Source organism: Heptranchias perlo, chromosome 35, assembly GCF_035084215.1.
Source record: "Heptranchias perlo isolate sHepPer1 chromosome 35, sHepPer1.hap1, whole genome shotgun sequence".
Taxonomy (NCBI): domain Eukaryota; kingdom Metazoa; phylum Chordata; class Chondrichthyes; order Hexanchiformes; family Hexanchidae; genus Heptranchias; species Heptranchias perlo.
The window spans coordinates 28,791,712-28,808,533 of NC_090359.1; the positions used below are offsets into that span (position 1 = coordinate 28,791,712).

General features: G+C 53.0%; 1 protein-coding gene across 1 annotated transcript; it reads right to left on the reverse strand.

Moving 5' to 3' along the window:
• Positions 1-17: 17 nt before the first annotated feature.
• On the reverse strand, positions 18-16,734 carry LOC137302200 (uncharacterized). Its single transcript, XM_067971861.1, has 2 exons — positions 15,905-16,734; positions 18-1,466 (listed from the first exon to the last, which is right to left on the reverse strand). Exon 2 carries the CDS (start codon positions 905-907, stop codon positions 206-208), a length of 702 nt encoding a protein of 233 aa, XP_067827962.1. The 5' UTR covers positions 908-1,466; positions 15,905-16,734; the 3' UTR covers positions 18-205.
• Between the last annotated feature and the right edge of the window lie 88 nt (positions 16,735-16,822).

Consider the following 16,822-nt stretch of genomic DNA (forward strand, 5'->3'; position numbering starts at 1 on the left):
TTATTCATAAAATTTGCAGCAGTACATACAATACAGTTCTCATATCACTTTCCAAATGTACACAATACAGATTATACAATTTGCAGGTTACGTCAAGTACAGTTCAATGAACACATTGGACATAATTACAGTTCATGACACTCTAGGGTGTCTCATTGCATCATACTCAACACAGATTATTGCTTACAGATTCATTTCAGATTCATTACAGGTACATTACAGCAATTTGAATTTTACATTCTGCCCGAGGGGGTTTTTCCCTGATTGCAGCCCCTCGGTATACAATGGCGGGAAGGCTCGAAACGGTTGCCTTTCCCCACAGAGCCTTTGCGGCGGCCGCACCCATCCTCAGTGCGTCCCTCAGCACGTAGTCCTGGACCTTGGAATGTGCCAGTCTGCAACACTCGGTCGAGGACAGCTCCTTGTGCTGGAAGACCAGCAAGTTTCGAGCAGACCAAAGGGCGTCTTTCACCGAGTTGATGGTCTTCCAGCAGCAGCTGATGTCCGTCTCAGTGTGCGTCCCCGGGAACAGCCCGTAGAGCACAGAATCCTGTGTTATGGAACTGCTCGGGACGAACCTGGACAGATACCACTGCATCTCTCTCCAGACCTTCTTTGCCAAGGCACATTCCATAAGGAGATGGGTGACGGTCTCGTCTCCACCGCAGCCTCCTCTGGGACAGCGCGCGGTGGCGCTGAGAGTCCGGGAGTACATGAAGGATCTGACGGGAAGGGCCCTTCTCACCACCAGCCAAGCTAGGTCTTGGTGCTTGTTTGAAAGCTCTGGCGATGAGGCGTTCTGCCAAATGACATTGACAGTCTGCTCGGGGAACCAACCGACAGGATCCACCATCTCCTTTTCCCGCAGGGTCTCGAGGACGTTACGTGCGGACCACTTGCTGATCATCTTGTGGTCAAAGGTGTTTTCCTGCACAAACCTTTCCACGCAGGACAGGTGGGGCGTGTAGATAAACCGTGTAGATAAACCGGCCTGGGTTAAACCCGGCAGAGGGATGTGGTGCCGCTCCAAAAAGCTGTTATTTTAACCTCCCACCCGCCCCCAACCCACCCGTTCTTGGGGGTTAAAATTTCCCCCCTGGTCACTGGCTGCTTGCTGAATCCCCGGGGCTTCCCACTGCTCTCGGTTGTGGTGAGTTGGGTCAGACCCGCTGCTCCTGCTCACAACTGCCTGTTCAAAGTCACACACTTTGCCGTATTCACACGGGTCTGGGATTCCCCTCCCCCCGGGGCCGGGTGGGGTCGCTGCTGTTTCCGGCCCGGTGGGACGCTGATTCCCAGAATGGTGGTTCGGTTCGCTGACCGGTACATCTGGTGCATGTTTCACCCGTCACCCTCGTCCTTGTACAGGATTCTGTCCGTACACAGGCCATCGTTTGCATTGTACGTAAAGAGCACCTTCACTGACACAGGAGTCGGCCTCTCGATCCTCTAAATCAGCGAACACACTTAAAAAAAAACAAGAGAGAAAGAAAACTTTACGCCGGGACCTTAACCGCAGCCTGAAACTCGCAAGCATTTTCCAATCTGCACAGTTCCCTCACCAAACAACAAATAACACGGATGCCTTTAAGGGGAAGCTGGATAAGCACAGCAGCACAGACCAGATGGGCTGAATGGCCTGTTCCCGTGCTGCAAATTCTATGTAAAATTCTATATAATGCATGAGGGAGAAAGGAATAGAAGGATATGCTGATAGGGTGAGATGAAGTAGGGAGGGAGGAGCCTCGTGTGGAGCATAAACACTGGCATAGGCCAGATGGGCCGAATGGCCTGTTTCTGTGCTGTACGTTGTACGTAATTCTATGTAACTGAACCCTAATTGATCACTAACTGATGGATCTGTGATTTGTTAATGACAATTTGGCTTTGTGGCCTTTAAGGAGACACAGATCCACTTCATCAGCAGAATAACACGCTGTTCTTACATGGTATAACACTGCTGTCCTTATAAAACAGCGTATCATCCCATCCATCATTCTGTGCCAACTGTGTGTCCGTTACACTTAAGACATCCTACTTAAGAGACGGGTTCATCTGACCAGGAACCTGCGATTTGCAAGATGCAGCAATTGTACTGTAATTGGCCCTCCAGGTTATCGCCCATTGTTTGGGTGCTAAACAGAGTGCAATGGGTTCAGAAAAGCAACCGCCTCAAATCCACACTACAAACCATCACCTGAATTGCCGTCCCTTTAAAGTCTGCTGGGAGCCTTATCTGTGGGGTAAATGGGGCCAAGGGGCCATGGCTACCCCCGGCTGATTCCCCCTCTCTCTAACCCCGGGGTCACTGGACAGTGATCGGGAGCAGGAACCCGGGCTGATTTCCCCTCTCTCTAACCCAGGGGTCACTGGACAGTGATCAGGAGCAGGAACCCTGGCTGATTTCCCCTCTCTCTAACCCCGGGGTCACTGGACAGGATTGTGTGTGTCTGTGTTTATATTTGGTTTTTTGTGTGCACGCGTTTGTACATTTGTCTAGGATTCTGTGTGCGTGTGTGTGTGTGTCTCTAGTATTCTGTCTGTGTGTGTGTCTCTAGTATTCTGTCTGTGTGTGAGTCTAGTGTTCTGTCCGTGTGTGTGTCTAGTGTTCTCTGTGTGTGTGTGTGTGTGTGTTTGTGTGTGTGTATATGTATGTGTGTCTGTGTGTGTATATGTGTGTGTGTGTCTAGTGTTCTGTCTGTGTGTGTATCTAGGGTTCTGTGTGTGTGTCTGTGTGTGTGTGTGTATATGTTTGTCCATTTGTGTAGGGCTATAATGAAGGCCGTTTAACTAGTACAGGTCCAAGGGCAAGTGACAGAATGTTCACGTATTCTGAGACACTGAGAGATTGGAGGGGTCCAGATTCTCCAGTCGCCCACATGGTGTGAGAGGCTGCCTGCCGATCTCACAGCCCGTATCGTGTGTACAGAACCAGCAGAATATGATGGTATGTGAAGTATGCGCAGTTAGACTCCGTGAAACCCGCATCGGATATCTGAACCCTGCACCGGGAGTTGTAAACTACGGCAAACCAGTGAAAACTAGCTGGGGCCAGACAGCCAGCGTCCGAGGAGACAGATGTTAACGGAGCCACAACTGCATCCACAGCTGATTGGGCCAAGCTGCTCTTTCCTGTTTGGCTGCTCACAGCTGACAGGATGAGGAGAATCCCATTGAAATGCATCGCACGGGTATGACCTCATCCTGACGTTTAACAAAGAGCCCATTTCTTGCAGCTTTCAGCAAAAGACTTGGCAGAATTTCCACTTCATGTATTAAATCCCCTGAACCCAGTCCTGGCTGTTCTGTTTGCCGCAGGGGAGTAAAGCTCGTCAGACCTGGGACTCGGGAGCGATTTGCTGGCTGCGGTCTGGGTCACTCTGCTGACCACTTTCTTTTGGTTTCTGTCGGAAGGAGTGTGTGGGAGCTTTCAAAAAACTCTGGGGCACTGGGTCCAATGCTGGGCTCCCCCTCCCCCTCTCCCCCGACACGGTACAGAGGTCCCACCTCTTCCTGCCTCACTGTGCAAAATTGTTCGGGGGGGGAAAACTCAGTAATTTTATTGTCCCGAGTGTTTGTGGGTGAAAATAAAGAAAGAAAGAAAGACCTCCCATCTCTATCGCCCCTCTCACCACCTCAGGACGTCCCAAAGCGCTTTACAGACAATGACGTATTTTTTGAAGTGTAGTCACTGTTGTAATGTAGGAAACGCAGCAGCCAATTTGCGCACAGCAAGATCCCACAAACAGCAATGTGATAATGACCAGATCATCTGTTTTTTTAGTGCTGTTGGTTGAGGGATAAATATTGGCCCCAGGACACCGGGGAGAACTCCCCTGCTCTTCTTCGAATAATGGCCATGGGGTCTTTTACATCCACCTGAGAGGGCAGACGGGGCCTCGGTTTAATGTCTCATCCGAAAGATGGCAGCTCTGACAGTGCAGCGCTCCCTCAGTACTGACCCTCCGACAGTGCAGCGCTCCCTCAGTACTGACCCTCCGACAGTGCAGCGCTCCCTCAGTACGGACCCTCCGACAGTGCAGCGCTCCCTCAGTACTGACCCTCCGACAGTGCAGCGCTCCCTCAGTACTGACCCTCCGACAGTGCAGCGCTCCCTCAGTACCGACCCTCCGACAGTGCGGCGCTCCCTCAGTACTGACCCTCCGACAGTGCGGCGCTCCCTCAGTACCGACCCTCCGACAGTGCGGCGCTCCCTCAGTACTGACCCTCCGACAGTGCAGCGCTCCCTCAGTACTGCCCCTGGGAGTGTTGGCCTGGATTATGAGCTCAAGTCTCTGGAGTGAGGACTCGAACCCATGACTTTCTGACTCAGAGGCGAGAGTTTTACCCACTGAGCCCCGACTGACAACAATTTCAAATAATATTTCAAGTATTGAATTGAGATAATTGTCATGGGAACAACACCACCTGCACGTTCCCCTCCAAGTCACACACCATCCCGACTTGGAAATATATCGCCGTTCCTTCATCGTCGCTGGGTCAAAATCCTGGAACTCCCTTCCTAACAGACTGCAGCGGTTCAAGAAGGCGGCTCACCACCACCTTCTCAGGGGCAATTAGGGATGGGCAATAAATGCCGGCCTCGCCAGCGACACCCACATCCCATAAGCGAATAAAAAAAACAGCAGTCAGTATGCATTCAGAGGGGAAAGTTGCTGCCTGACTAAACTCGTTGCCTTTTTTTGATGATATGACAATAAAGGTAATGAGAAAAGTTTCTCGCGTTGGCCCAACTCCAAATAAAGAGCTCAACAAAGTTTTGCACTGAAAAGTTACAAGTTAACTTCGATACGGTGGGAATTCTGGTTACAAGGATAAGAAATTGGCTGAAAAGGAGAAATAAATTGCTTTTATAGAGCAACTTTTTACGTCAGCAGCAATCAATGCCTTTGAAGTGTTACCATTGTTGATTTATAGGCAAATACCATTTTGCCTATAAAGCCATTTTATGCACAGCAAGATCCCACAAACTGCAAATCAGATCAGTGTTAATAGTTTTTTGGTGGTGTTGGTTGAGGGATAGACGTTGGCCCCAGGTGGAGAACTCCCCTGCTCTCCTTCCAATAGTGCCCTGGGATCTTTACCACCCACCTGAACAGACAACGGGGTCTCGGTTAAAGACAGCCGCCAGGAATTTCCTCAGGAGCCCTCCTGATTGGCTGCCGTGTCTTTGGAGGAAAGCCCCTCTACGTGTAGCGATCCTCCCCTCCCCGAGGGACTTTAATCCCTGTGCCTCAAACTGAACTGAAGTGGGAGTGTCAGCGAAGGCCAGGTGTTCAAACCCTGGAGCGGGGCTCGAACCCACAAACCTCGGACTCCGCGGGGAGAGTCCTAACCCCACCCAGCCAGACTGACACTTCTTGCAACAGGCATTACTTTGAGCAATTGTACCTGGTGGTGCGATGAGGTGAGTGGGCTGTCCCAGGTTGTTGGCATCGCGACCGTTTCTAATCGCAGAAACTCCATGCAAGTTGTCAAATTCACAAACGACACCAAACAATTGTCGGCAGCAAATTCTGAGGGGTCAGTTCGAGAAATAGAAAATGAGTGGGCTGAAATTTGTACGTTAGTGGGAGGATGTAATGCAGGCAGTGTGAATACTGCAGGACAGGAAGGAGACATGAGAAACACATGAAGCTCATCAACGGTGCTGTAATAACGAGGGGTGAAAGAGAATGTGGAATATTATAGAGTCAAAACTGCAGGGTACAAGTCAGAGGAGTTAATGTTCAAACTGTCAGGGCTCTGGTCAGACCCACCTCGGGCACTGTGTCCAGCTCTGGTCAGACCCACCTCGGGCACTGTGTCCAGCTCTGGTCAGACCCACCTCGGGCACTGTGTCCAGTTCTGGTCAGACCCACCTCGGGCACTGTGTCCAGTTCTGGTCAGACCCACCTTGGGCACTGTGTCCAGCTCTGGTCAGACCCACCTCGGGCACTGTGTCCAGCTCTGGTCAGACCCACCTCGGGCACTGTGTCCAGCTCTGGTCAGACCCACCTCGGGCACTGTGTCCAGCTCTGGTCAGACCCACCTCGGGCACTGTGTCCAGCTCTGGTCAGACCCACCTCGGGCACTGTGTCCAGCTCTGGTCAGACCCACCTCGGGCACTGTGTCCAGTTCTGGTCAGACCCACCTTGAGCACTGTGTCCAGTTCTGGTCAGACCCACCTTGAGCACTGTGTCCAGTTCTGGTCAGACCCACCTTGGGCACTGTGTCAGTTCTGGTCAGACCCACCTTGAGCACTGTGTCCAGTTCTGATCAGACCCACCTTGAGCACTGTGTCCAGTTCTGGTCAGACCCACCTTGAGCACTGTGTCCAGTTCTGGTCAGACCCACCCTTGGGCACTGTGTCCGGTTCTGGTCACCGAGACACAAGGGAGAGAGGCAAGCACTGGAGACAGAGCAGAGAGGAGCCACGGGGCTAATCCCCAGAGTCAGGGGCCTGTGTTATGGAGAAAGACTGGAGATATTTGGGCTATTCAACCTGGAAAGGCAGCATCTGAGAGGTGATCTTTTGAAAGAGATAAGATTGTAAATGGGATAGAAAGGGCAGATTCTGAACTGAACTGTGAGAGTAAGACAAGGGGAGACAGGCTCATATTCGTAAAAGATAAACATAGGGCTGATATCGGGAAGTTTTCCTTCACACTGAGACTGATCAACACTTGGAACGGATTTTACAGGTAAAATAACAGAGGTGAAATCCCTGGAATCATTTAAGGAACAATTGGATGGTGCAATGGGGGGAGGTTTAGGGTCTCACTGGATCGACGTACTAAGATTGTCGCTATCTGTACCTATCTTGTGACTTTGATAGAATGCGTGTACGTAAGTGTCTGGAGTGCGAGCGAGTGTGAGTGTGTACATGTGTGCATGTGTGAGTGTGAATTGCGAGTATATTTGGGCGCATATACATGACTGTGAGTGTATATGCGTGTGAGTGTGCGCCAGCGTGAGCATTAAGTTGCGAGTGTGAGGTTTATACCATGCAGGCCCAGTAAACGTCTGGTGGTTTTATTTTCTGCGACTGGGAGACCATATTTATGGCCAGTGTGGGGCAGCAGAGCATTCAGCCCCCTGGGAAAATATGGACACTGGAGGGGGCATCACTGGAGGGGGCATCACTGGAGGGGCATCACTGGAAGGGGCATCACTGGAAGGGGCATCACTGGAGGGGGCATCACTGGAAGGGGCCATCACTGGAGGAAGAATCACTGGAGGGAGAATCACTGGAAGGGGACGTCACTGGAGGAAGAATCACTGGAGGGAGAATCACTGGAGGAAGAATCACTAGAAGGGGACGTCACTGGAGGAAGAATCACTGGAGGGAGAATCACTGGAGGAAGAATCACTGGAAGGGGACGTCACTGGAGGAAGAATCACTGGAGGGAGAATCACTGGAGGAAGAATCACTGGAAGGGGACGTCACTGGAGGGGTCGTCACTGGAGGGAGTATCACTGGAGGGGTCGTCACTGGAGGGAGTATCACTGGAAGGGGCATCACTGGAGGGGGCATCACTGGAAGGGGCCATCACTGGAGGAAGAATCACTGGAGGGAGAATCACTGGAAGGGGACGTCACTGGAGGAAGAATCACTGGAGGGAGAATCACTGGAGGAAGAATCACTAGAAGGGGACGTCACTGGAGGAAGAATCACTGGAGGGAGAATCACTGGAGGAAGAATCACTGGAAGGGGACGTCACTGGAGGAAGAATCACTGGAGGGAGAATCACTGGAGGAAGAATCACTGGAAGGGGACGTCACTGGAGGGGTCGTCACTGGAGGGAGTATCACTGGAGGGGTCGTCACTGGAGGGAGTATCACTGGAGGGGTCGTCACTGGAGGGAGTATCACTGGAGGGGCCGTCACTGGAGGGAGAATCACTGGAAGGGGCCGTCACTGGAGGGAGAATCACTGGAGGAGCCGTCACTGGAGGGAGTATCACTGGAGGAGCCGTCACTGGAGGGAGTATCACTGGAGGAGCCGTCACTGGAGGGAGTATCACTGGAGGAGCCGTCACTGGAGGGAGTATCACTGGAGGAGCCTTTACTTCGACACCCAGCACTGCGATATCTGGACACAGTGAGGTAAACTTCGGCTGCAGGGGGTCCGAGGTTTAATTTACTTCTTGAGGCCCCGGCTAAAGTTTGCAGCCTGAGTGCAGATTAGTAAAGTGAGTGCACATGACCGGTGTGTAACCAGTGAGCAGTGTGTGTCTCCCCGAATTAAACTGAACGGGTTAACTCCGAGGAGGACAGTCTGGAGCAGGCTGGTTCCTGCCAGTTTCACGGCTGCTGACGTCCTCTGGAAGTTTACGCCTGTTCTGCTCAAATTCCTTTCCACAGATTTCTTTTTGCCTGCTAGCTGAGAGAATGTATAAATTTACACACACGTGCACACACACGCACGCATGCACACACACACATGGACACACGCACATGCACGCACACACGTGTTCACACACAAACACACGTGCACGCACACATCCACATGCACACACAGACACGCACACACACACACATATGTCCACATGCGCACACAGACACGCACACACACACGCACACACAGACACACACACACAGGCACGCACACACACAGACACACACACACAGGCACGCACACACACACACGCACACACAGACACACACACACACGCACACACACACAGACACACACACAGGCACGCGCACACACACACACACACAGGCATGCACACACACACACGCACACACAGACACACACACACACGCACACACACACAGACACACACACAGGCACGCGCACACACACACACACAGGCATGCACACACACACACGCACACACAGACACACACACACACGCACACACACACAGACACACACACGCACACACAGACACACACACACACACACACACACAAGCACGCTCTCTGCTGATATCACAGTGCGACTGGGTCCAAGCTCACTAGACCAGAGATAATGAAGACATTCACTTATAAAGCACATTATCATCTCCCTCTGAAACAGCTCAAGGCTCTTCACACACAATAAATTACGGGGAAAGTGCAGTGACTGTTGTTATGTGAGCAACTGCAGGTGGCGATCGGTGCACAGCAAGATCCCATAACTCAGCATGGGAGGAATGACCAGTTTGTTGGGTTTTCTTCATGGTGCTGGGTGAGAGGAATGTTCCCCATTGCCATCCTACACGTCCACAGAACCGTTTAACATCCCCAGAACAGGGAGACGGGACCTCAGTTATTGTATCATGTGTCGGGCGGACCTTCTGACAGTGCAGATCTCCCCAGCACTGGACGAAAGTGCAGCTCCCCCAGTGCTGGACGACAGTGCAGCTCCCCCAGTGCTGGACGACAGTGCAGCTCCCCCAGAGCTGGACGACAGTGCAGCTCCCCCAGCGCTGGACGACAGTGCAGCTCCCCCAGCACTGGACGACAGTGCAGCTCCCCCAGCACTGGACGACAGTGCAGCTCCCCCAGCACTGGACGACAGTGCAGATCTCCCCAGCACTGGACGACAGTGCAGCTCCCCCAGCGCTGGACGACAGTGCAGCTCCCCCAGCGCTGGACGACAGTGCAGCTCCCCCAGCGCTGGACGACAGTGCAGCTCCCCCAGCGCTGGACGACAGTGCAGCTCCCCCAGTGCTGGACGACAGTGCAGCTCCCCCAGCGCTGGACGACAGTGCAGCTCCCCCAGCACTGGACGACAGTGCAGCTCCCCCAGCACTGGACGACAGTGCAGCTCCCCCAGCACTGGACGACAGTGCAGATCTCCCCAGCACTGGACGACAGTGCAGCTCCCCCAGCGCTGGACGACAGTGCAGCTCCCCCAGCGCTGGACGACAGTGCAGCTCCCCCAGCGCTGGACGACAGTGCAGCTCCCCCAGCGCTGGACGACAGTGCAGCTCCCCCAGCGCTGGACGACAATGCAGCTCCCCCAGCGCTGGACGACAGTGCAGCTCCCCCAGTGCTGGACGACAGTGCAGATCTCCCCAGCACTGGACGACAGTGCAGCTCCCCCAGTGCCGGACGACAGTGCAGCTCCCCCAGCGCTGGACGACAGTGCAGCTCCCCCAGTGCCGGACGACAGTGCAGCTCCCCCAGCGCCGGACGACAGTGCCAGCCTAGGTGATGCAGTCACTCCAAACCCAGGGCCTCCTGGCTCAGAGTTAAACTACCCACTCACCGAGCCAAGCTGACACTGGATGTGGGCAGTGAAAATGACACAACAAGGCTCCCCCTACTGGCTCAGTGGATAAATTTACCACCTGGTGACTGTGCTCAGGAACCACACGGAGCAGCAAAATCCAGTACAATCCTAGCACAGTCCCAGCTTCCATCCCAAGTGTCTGTGCTCTCAGCCGGAGGGTCAGTAGGTGGGTTCCTGCTCCCGGTCGCTGTGTTTGGGGAGTGAGTGATGCCCTGGACACTCTGTGGCCTGTGTTCATCTGTAGCCCAGTCTGAGGGACTCAGGGAGTTCTGGTCTCTGTCCTTCCCTCAACTAACTCCACCAAGAACACATTAACTGGCCCTTCTTCCACTCACTGTTTGTGGGATCTTGCTGTGCACAAAACGGCTGCAATAATGACTCCACATCTAAACACTAATCTACTGGCAGGGAATCACTGGGATGTCCCACAGAAATGCAAATTCCTCCTTTCTTTCCGACTCTGGAGCACGAGGAGGCCCTGGTGATTGGAAGATTCGACTAACGTCTCAGAGGTCATGAGTTCAAATCCCGCCATTCAATTCAATAAACCGAGCAATCTGGGAAAGCTGCCAGGTCGGTGTAAAAGCCCAATCAGGTCCCGAATGTCCTCCAGGGTGGGGAACCTGTCCACGTGACTCCAGTCCCACACTATGTGGGTGACGCCTAATGCCCTCCGGGTCACGAGGGGTGGACAGTAAATTCTGCCCTGTCAGCGTTGCCCATAACAACAGAACCAGATCAAAAAACAAATAATTAGGCAAAACTTAAATCCATTCCTGACTGGTTTGGGCCGACAGCACAGGTGGGATGTGGGGACGTGCCACACCTGAGGGGGGGAGGGGGGGCTCTTCTATCTATGGTGTTGCAGCAAGTTAATGGGACAGTGTAGAGGGAGCTTTACTCTGTATCTCACCCTGTACCTGCCCTGGGAGTGTTTGATGGGACAGTGTAGAGGGAGCTTTACTCTGTATCTAACCCTGTACCTGCCCTGGGAGTGTTTGATGGGACAGTGTAGAGGGAGCTTTACTCTGTATCTAACCCTGTACCTGCCCTGGGAGTGTTTGATGGGACAGTGTAGAGGGAGCTTTACTCTGTATCTAACCCTGTACCTGCCCTGGGAGTGTTTGATGGGACGGTGTAGAGGGAGCTTTACTCTGTATCTAACCCTGTACCTGCCCTGGGAGTGTTTGATGGGACAGTGTAGAGGGAGCTTTACTCTGTATCTAACCCTGTACCTGCCCTGGGAGTGTTTGATGGGACAGTGTAGAGGGAGCTTTACTCTGTATCTCACCCTGTACCTGCCCTGGGAGTGTTTGATGGGACAGTGTAGAGGGAGCTTTACTCTGTATCTAACCCTGTACCTGCCCTGGGAGTGTTTCATGGGACAGTGTAGAGGGAGCTTTACTCTGTATCTAACCCTGTACCTGCCCTGGGAGTGTTTGATGGGACGGTGTAGAGGGAGCTTTACTCTGTGTCTAAGCCTGTACCTGCCCTGGGAGTGTTTGATGGGACAGTGTAGAGGGAGCTTTACTCTGTATCTCACCCTGTACCTGCCCTGGGAGTGTTTGATGGGACAGTGTAGAGGGAGCTTTACTCTGTATCTAACCCTGTACCTGCCCTGGGAGTGTTTGATGGGACAGTGTAGAAGGAGCTTTACTCTGTATCTAACCCTGTACCTGCCCTGGGAGTGTTTGATGGGACAGTGTAGAAGGAGCTTTACTCTGTATCTAACCCTGTACCTGCCCTGGGAGTGTTTGATGGGACAGTGTAGAAGGAGCTTTACTCTGTATCTAACCCATGCTGTACCTGCCCTGGGAGTGTTTGATGGGACAGTGTAGAGGGAGCTTTACTCTGTATCTAACCCTGTACCTGCCCTGGGAGTGTTTGATGGGACAGTGTAGAGGGAGCTTTACTCTGTATCTAACCCTGTACCTGCCCTGGGAGTGTTTGATGGGACAGTGTAGAAGGAGCTTTACTCTGTATCTAACCCTGTACCTGCCCTGGGAGTGTTTGATGGGACGGTGTAGAGGGAGCTTTACTCTGTATCTAACCCTGTACCTGCCCTGGGAGTGTTTGATGGGACAGTGTAGAGGGAGCTTTACTCTGTATCTAACCCTGTACCTGCCCTGGGAGTGTTTGATGGGACAGTGTAGAGGGAGCTTTACTCTGTATCTCACCCTGTACCTGCCCTGGGAGTGTTTGATGGGACAGTGTAGAGGGAGCTTTACTCTGTATCTAACCCTGTACCTGCCCTGGGAGTGTTTGATGGGACAGTGTAGAGGGAGCTTTACTCTGTATCTAACCCTGTACCTGCCCTGGGAGTGTTTGATGGGACAGTGTAGAGGGAGCTTTACTCTGTATCTAACCCTGTACCTGCCCTGGGAGTGTTTGATGGGACGGTGTAGAGGGAGCTTTACTCTGTATCTAAGCCTGTACCTGCCCTGGGAGTGTTTGATGGGACAGTGTAGAGGGAGCTTTACTCTGTATCTCACCCTGTACCTGCCCTGGGAGTGTTTGATGGGACAGTGTAGAGGGAGCTTTACTCTGTATCTAACCCTGTACCTGCCCTGGGAGTGTTTGATGGGACAGTGTAGAAGGAGCTTTACTCTGTATCTAACCCTGTACCTGCCCTGGGAGTGTTTGATGGGACAGTGTAGAAGGAGCTTTACTCTGTATCTAACCCTGTACCTGCCCTGGGAGTGTTTGATGGGACGGTGTAGAGGGAGCTTTACTCTGTATCTAACCCTGTACCTGCCCTGGGAGTGTTTGATGGGACAGTGTAGAGGGAGCTTTACTCTGTATCTAACCCTGTACCTGCCCTGGGAGTGTTTGATGGGACAGTGTAGAGGGAGCTTTACTCTGTATCTAACCCTGTACCTGCCCTGGGAGTGTTTGATGGGACAGTGTAGAAGGAGCTTTACTCTGTATCTAACCCTGTACCTGCCCTGGGAGTGTTTGATGGGACAGTGTAGAAGGAGCTTTACTCTGTATCTAACCCTGTACCTGCCCTGGGAGTGTTTGATGGGACGGTGTAGAAGGAGCTTTACTCTGTATCTAACCCTGTACCTGCCCTGGGAGTGTTTGATGGGACGGTGTAGAGGGAGCTTTACTCTGTATCTAACCCTGTACCTGCCCTGGGAGTGTTTGATGGGACTGTGATGAGAGGAGCTTTACTCAGTACTAACCATGCTGTACTGCCCTGGAGTGTTTGATGGTCAGTTGTAGAGCTTTACTCTGTATCTAACATGCTGTAACTGCCTGGGAGTGTTGTGGGGACACTGGAGTATAGGTGCTCATAGTGTACTAAATAACATTCGTGACTGTGGTGAGTGCTACCATTAACAAGAGTCGTACAGGTGACAAGGTTTAATATTTAGACCATGTCTAGCCTGGCAGATTGACATAAGGTTATGTTAGTCCATCAGGTCACAGTTCGCACACTCCAGTCAAGATTAACCAGTGCACTGTGGCCCACATCCCAATGCCCCTCTGACCACTGACCCCTCCCTCCCACTGCCTCCCCACCCACTGCCCCCTCCCACTGCCACCCCTCCCACTGCCCCCTCCCACTGCCCCCCCACTCACTGCCCCCCCTCCCACTGCCCCCTCCCACTGCCCCCCCTCCCACTGCCCCCCCTCCCACTGCCCCCATCCCACTGCCCCCCTCCCACTGCCCCCTCCCACTGCCCCCCCTCCCACTGCCCCCATCCCACTGCCCCCCTCCCACTGCCCCCTCCCACTGCCCCCCCCCACTGCCCCCTCCCACTGCCCCCTCCCACTGCCTCCCCTCCCACTGCCCCCCCTCCCACTGCCCCCCCTCCCACTGCCCCCCCTCCCACTGCCCCCCCCTCCCACTGCCCCCCCTCCCACTGCCCCCCCTCCCACTGCCCCCTCCCACTGCCCCCCCTCCCACTGTCCCCTCCCACTGCCCCCACCCACTGCCCCCCTCCCACTGCTCCCCTCCCACTGCCCCCCTCCCACTGCCCCCACCCACTGCCCCCTCCCACTGCCCCCCTCCCACTGCTCCCCTCCCACTGCCCCCCTCCCACTGCCCCCCCTCCCACTGTCCCCTCCCACTGCCCCCACCCACTGCCCCCTCCCACTGCCCCCCTCCCACTGCCCCTCTATCCACTGCCCCCCTCCCACTGCCCCTCTATCCACTGCCCCCCACCCACTGACCCCTTCACCCACTGCCCTCTCACCCACTGCCCTCTCACCCACTGCCCTCCCACTCTGCCCTCCTCACCCACTGCCCCCCTCCCACCCACTGACCCCTTCACCCACTGCCCCCGCACCCACTGCTCACACCACCCATGGGGGAAGGGGACTGAATCTGAAGTGAATCTCAGGGAATTCTCTCCAAAGCTCCCTGACAGAATCGACCCAGATTCACAAGACCAAGTCTCCGAGATATGGACAGGTACAAAAAGTAATGAAAAAGGTTAATGGAATGTTGGCCTAAATCTCAAAGGGGCTGGAATACAAAGAGGTGGAATTTATATTACATTTATAACATATATTAAATATATATATTTACACACATTATATGAAGCTCTGGTCAGACCCCACCTGGAGAGACTGGGTTCAGTTCTGGGCCCCGCCCCTCAGGAAGGATAGATTGGCCTTGGAGGGGGTGCAGCGCAGATTCACCAGAATGATACCGGGGCTAAAAGGGGTTAAATGACGAGGACAGGTTGCACAGACTGGGCTTGTATTCCCTCGAGTGTAGAAGATTAAGGGGTGATCTAATCGAGGGGTTTAAGATGATTAAAGGATTTGATAGGGTCGATAGAGAGAAACTATTTCCTCTGGTGGGGGGAGTCCAGAACAAGGGGGCAGAACCTTAAAATTAGAGCCAGGCCGTTCAGGGGTGATGTCAGGAAGCACTTCTTCACACAAAGGGGAGTGGGAATCTGGAACTCTCTCCCCCAAAAAGCTGTTGAGGCTGGGGGTCAATTGGAAATTTCAAAACTGAGATTGATGGATGTTTGTTGGGTGAGGGGATTAAGGGTTACAGAACCAAGGCGGGTAAATGGAGTTAAGATACAGATCAGCCGTGATCTAATTGAATGGCGGAACAGGCTCGAGGGGCTGAATGGCCTCCTCCTGTTCCTATACTGAACCCTAAGTGCAGTTTCCTTGGGTACAGAAACAACCCTCTCCAGCCATCAGTCGCTCCGAAAAGTCCCAGGTTTCTCCCCCACCGTTCCCTCCAGTACCCCTGATGTACCCAGCACTCCCTTTAATACCCCCACTCTACTCCCTCCCTGGGTGGGCCAGTCCGTGTTTTTAAACACCCTTTGTATTGAGGATTTGTACCTGAAGTGTGCACTTAACGCTTCTTGTCCAAACTTGACTGTATCTCCACTTGCCCCGGGGAGGCAGTGTGAGGTAATGATACCCTTTGTAATGTACACAAATTCCCGAGCCAGCTACTGACAGCCTGTTCACAGAGACTCGATCACACTGCTGAGAGGGAGCTCTGTTACTTTAAGGAGAGTTACTCGTGCTGTAATGTGCAGGGAGCCGGAGGGGTGGGGAGTGTTCAGGTTAGATAAGGAATGTTGGCTCAGTTCCCCGTCCTCCAGCCATTTACTGAGCTGAGAGGGCTGAGATCACGAGGTCTGATCAATCCCTGCACTGCGAGGGTATATAAAGAGGCAGCTCACGAACTTACCCGAGTCAGCCCACTGACCGAGTGCTGGCAAAAAGTACTTTAGCAACCCAACCAACCACAGGAATTTGTCTCTGGATAAAGCTCCAAGAAGTATTTTTTTTAAATCGTTGTTGTGACGTTAGAGAGAGAGACAGACAGACAGACAGAGACAGAGAGAGAGAGAGAGAGAGACAGACAGAGACAGAGACAGAGAGAGAGAGACAGACAGACAGAGACAGAGAGAGAGAAAAACAGAGAGAGAAAGAAACAGAGAGAGAGAGACAGAGAGAGAGAGAAAAACAGAGAGAAAGAAACAGAGACAGAGAGAGAGAGAGAGACAGAGACAGAGAGAAAAACAGAGAGAGAGTCAGAGACAGAGAGAGAGACAGAGACAGAGAGAAACAGAGAGAGAGACAGAGAAAAACAGAGAGAGAGAGAAAAACAGAGAGAGAGAGAGAAACAGAGAGAGAGACAGAGAGAAACAGAGAGAGAGAGAAAAACACAGAGAGAGAGAGAGAAACAGAGAGAGAGACAAAGAGAGAGAGACAGAGAGAGCGACAGAGAGGGCAGGAGAGACAGAGAAAGAGAGAGAGAGAGACAGAGAGAGCGACAGAGAGGGCAGGAGAGACAGAGAAAGAGGGACAGAGAGAGAGAAAAACACAGAGAGAGAAAAACAGAGAGAGAGAGAGACTGAGAGACAGAGAGCCAGATAGAGGGAGAGACAGACAGAGAGACTGAGAGAGGGAGAGAGAGACAGAAAGACGGACAGACAGAGACTGAGAGAGAGTCAGAGACAGAGAGAGAGAGAGAGAGGGAGCTGAATGTGGGCGTAACTCACGCATGTCTTGAAAAAAACAGTCTTTAGAAAGTTTCTGGAAGTTTGTCTCAAGTCTCTCTGAGTGTGAGTGTGAGTGAGAGGGGGATTGAGTGCTGAACAGA

Coding starts and splice junctions, on each gene's coding strand:
- LOC137302200 (XM_067971861.1), bottom strand. CDS start 907: ATGATCAGCAAGTGGTCCGCACGTAACGTCCTCGAGACCCTGCGGGAA.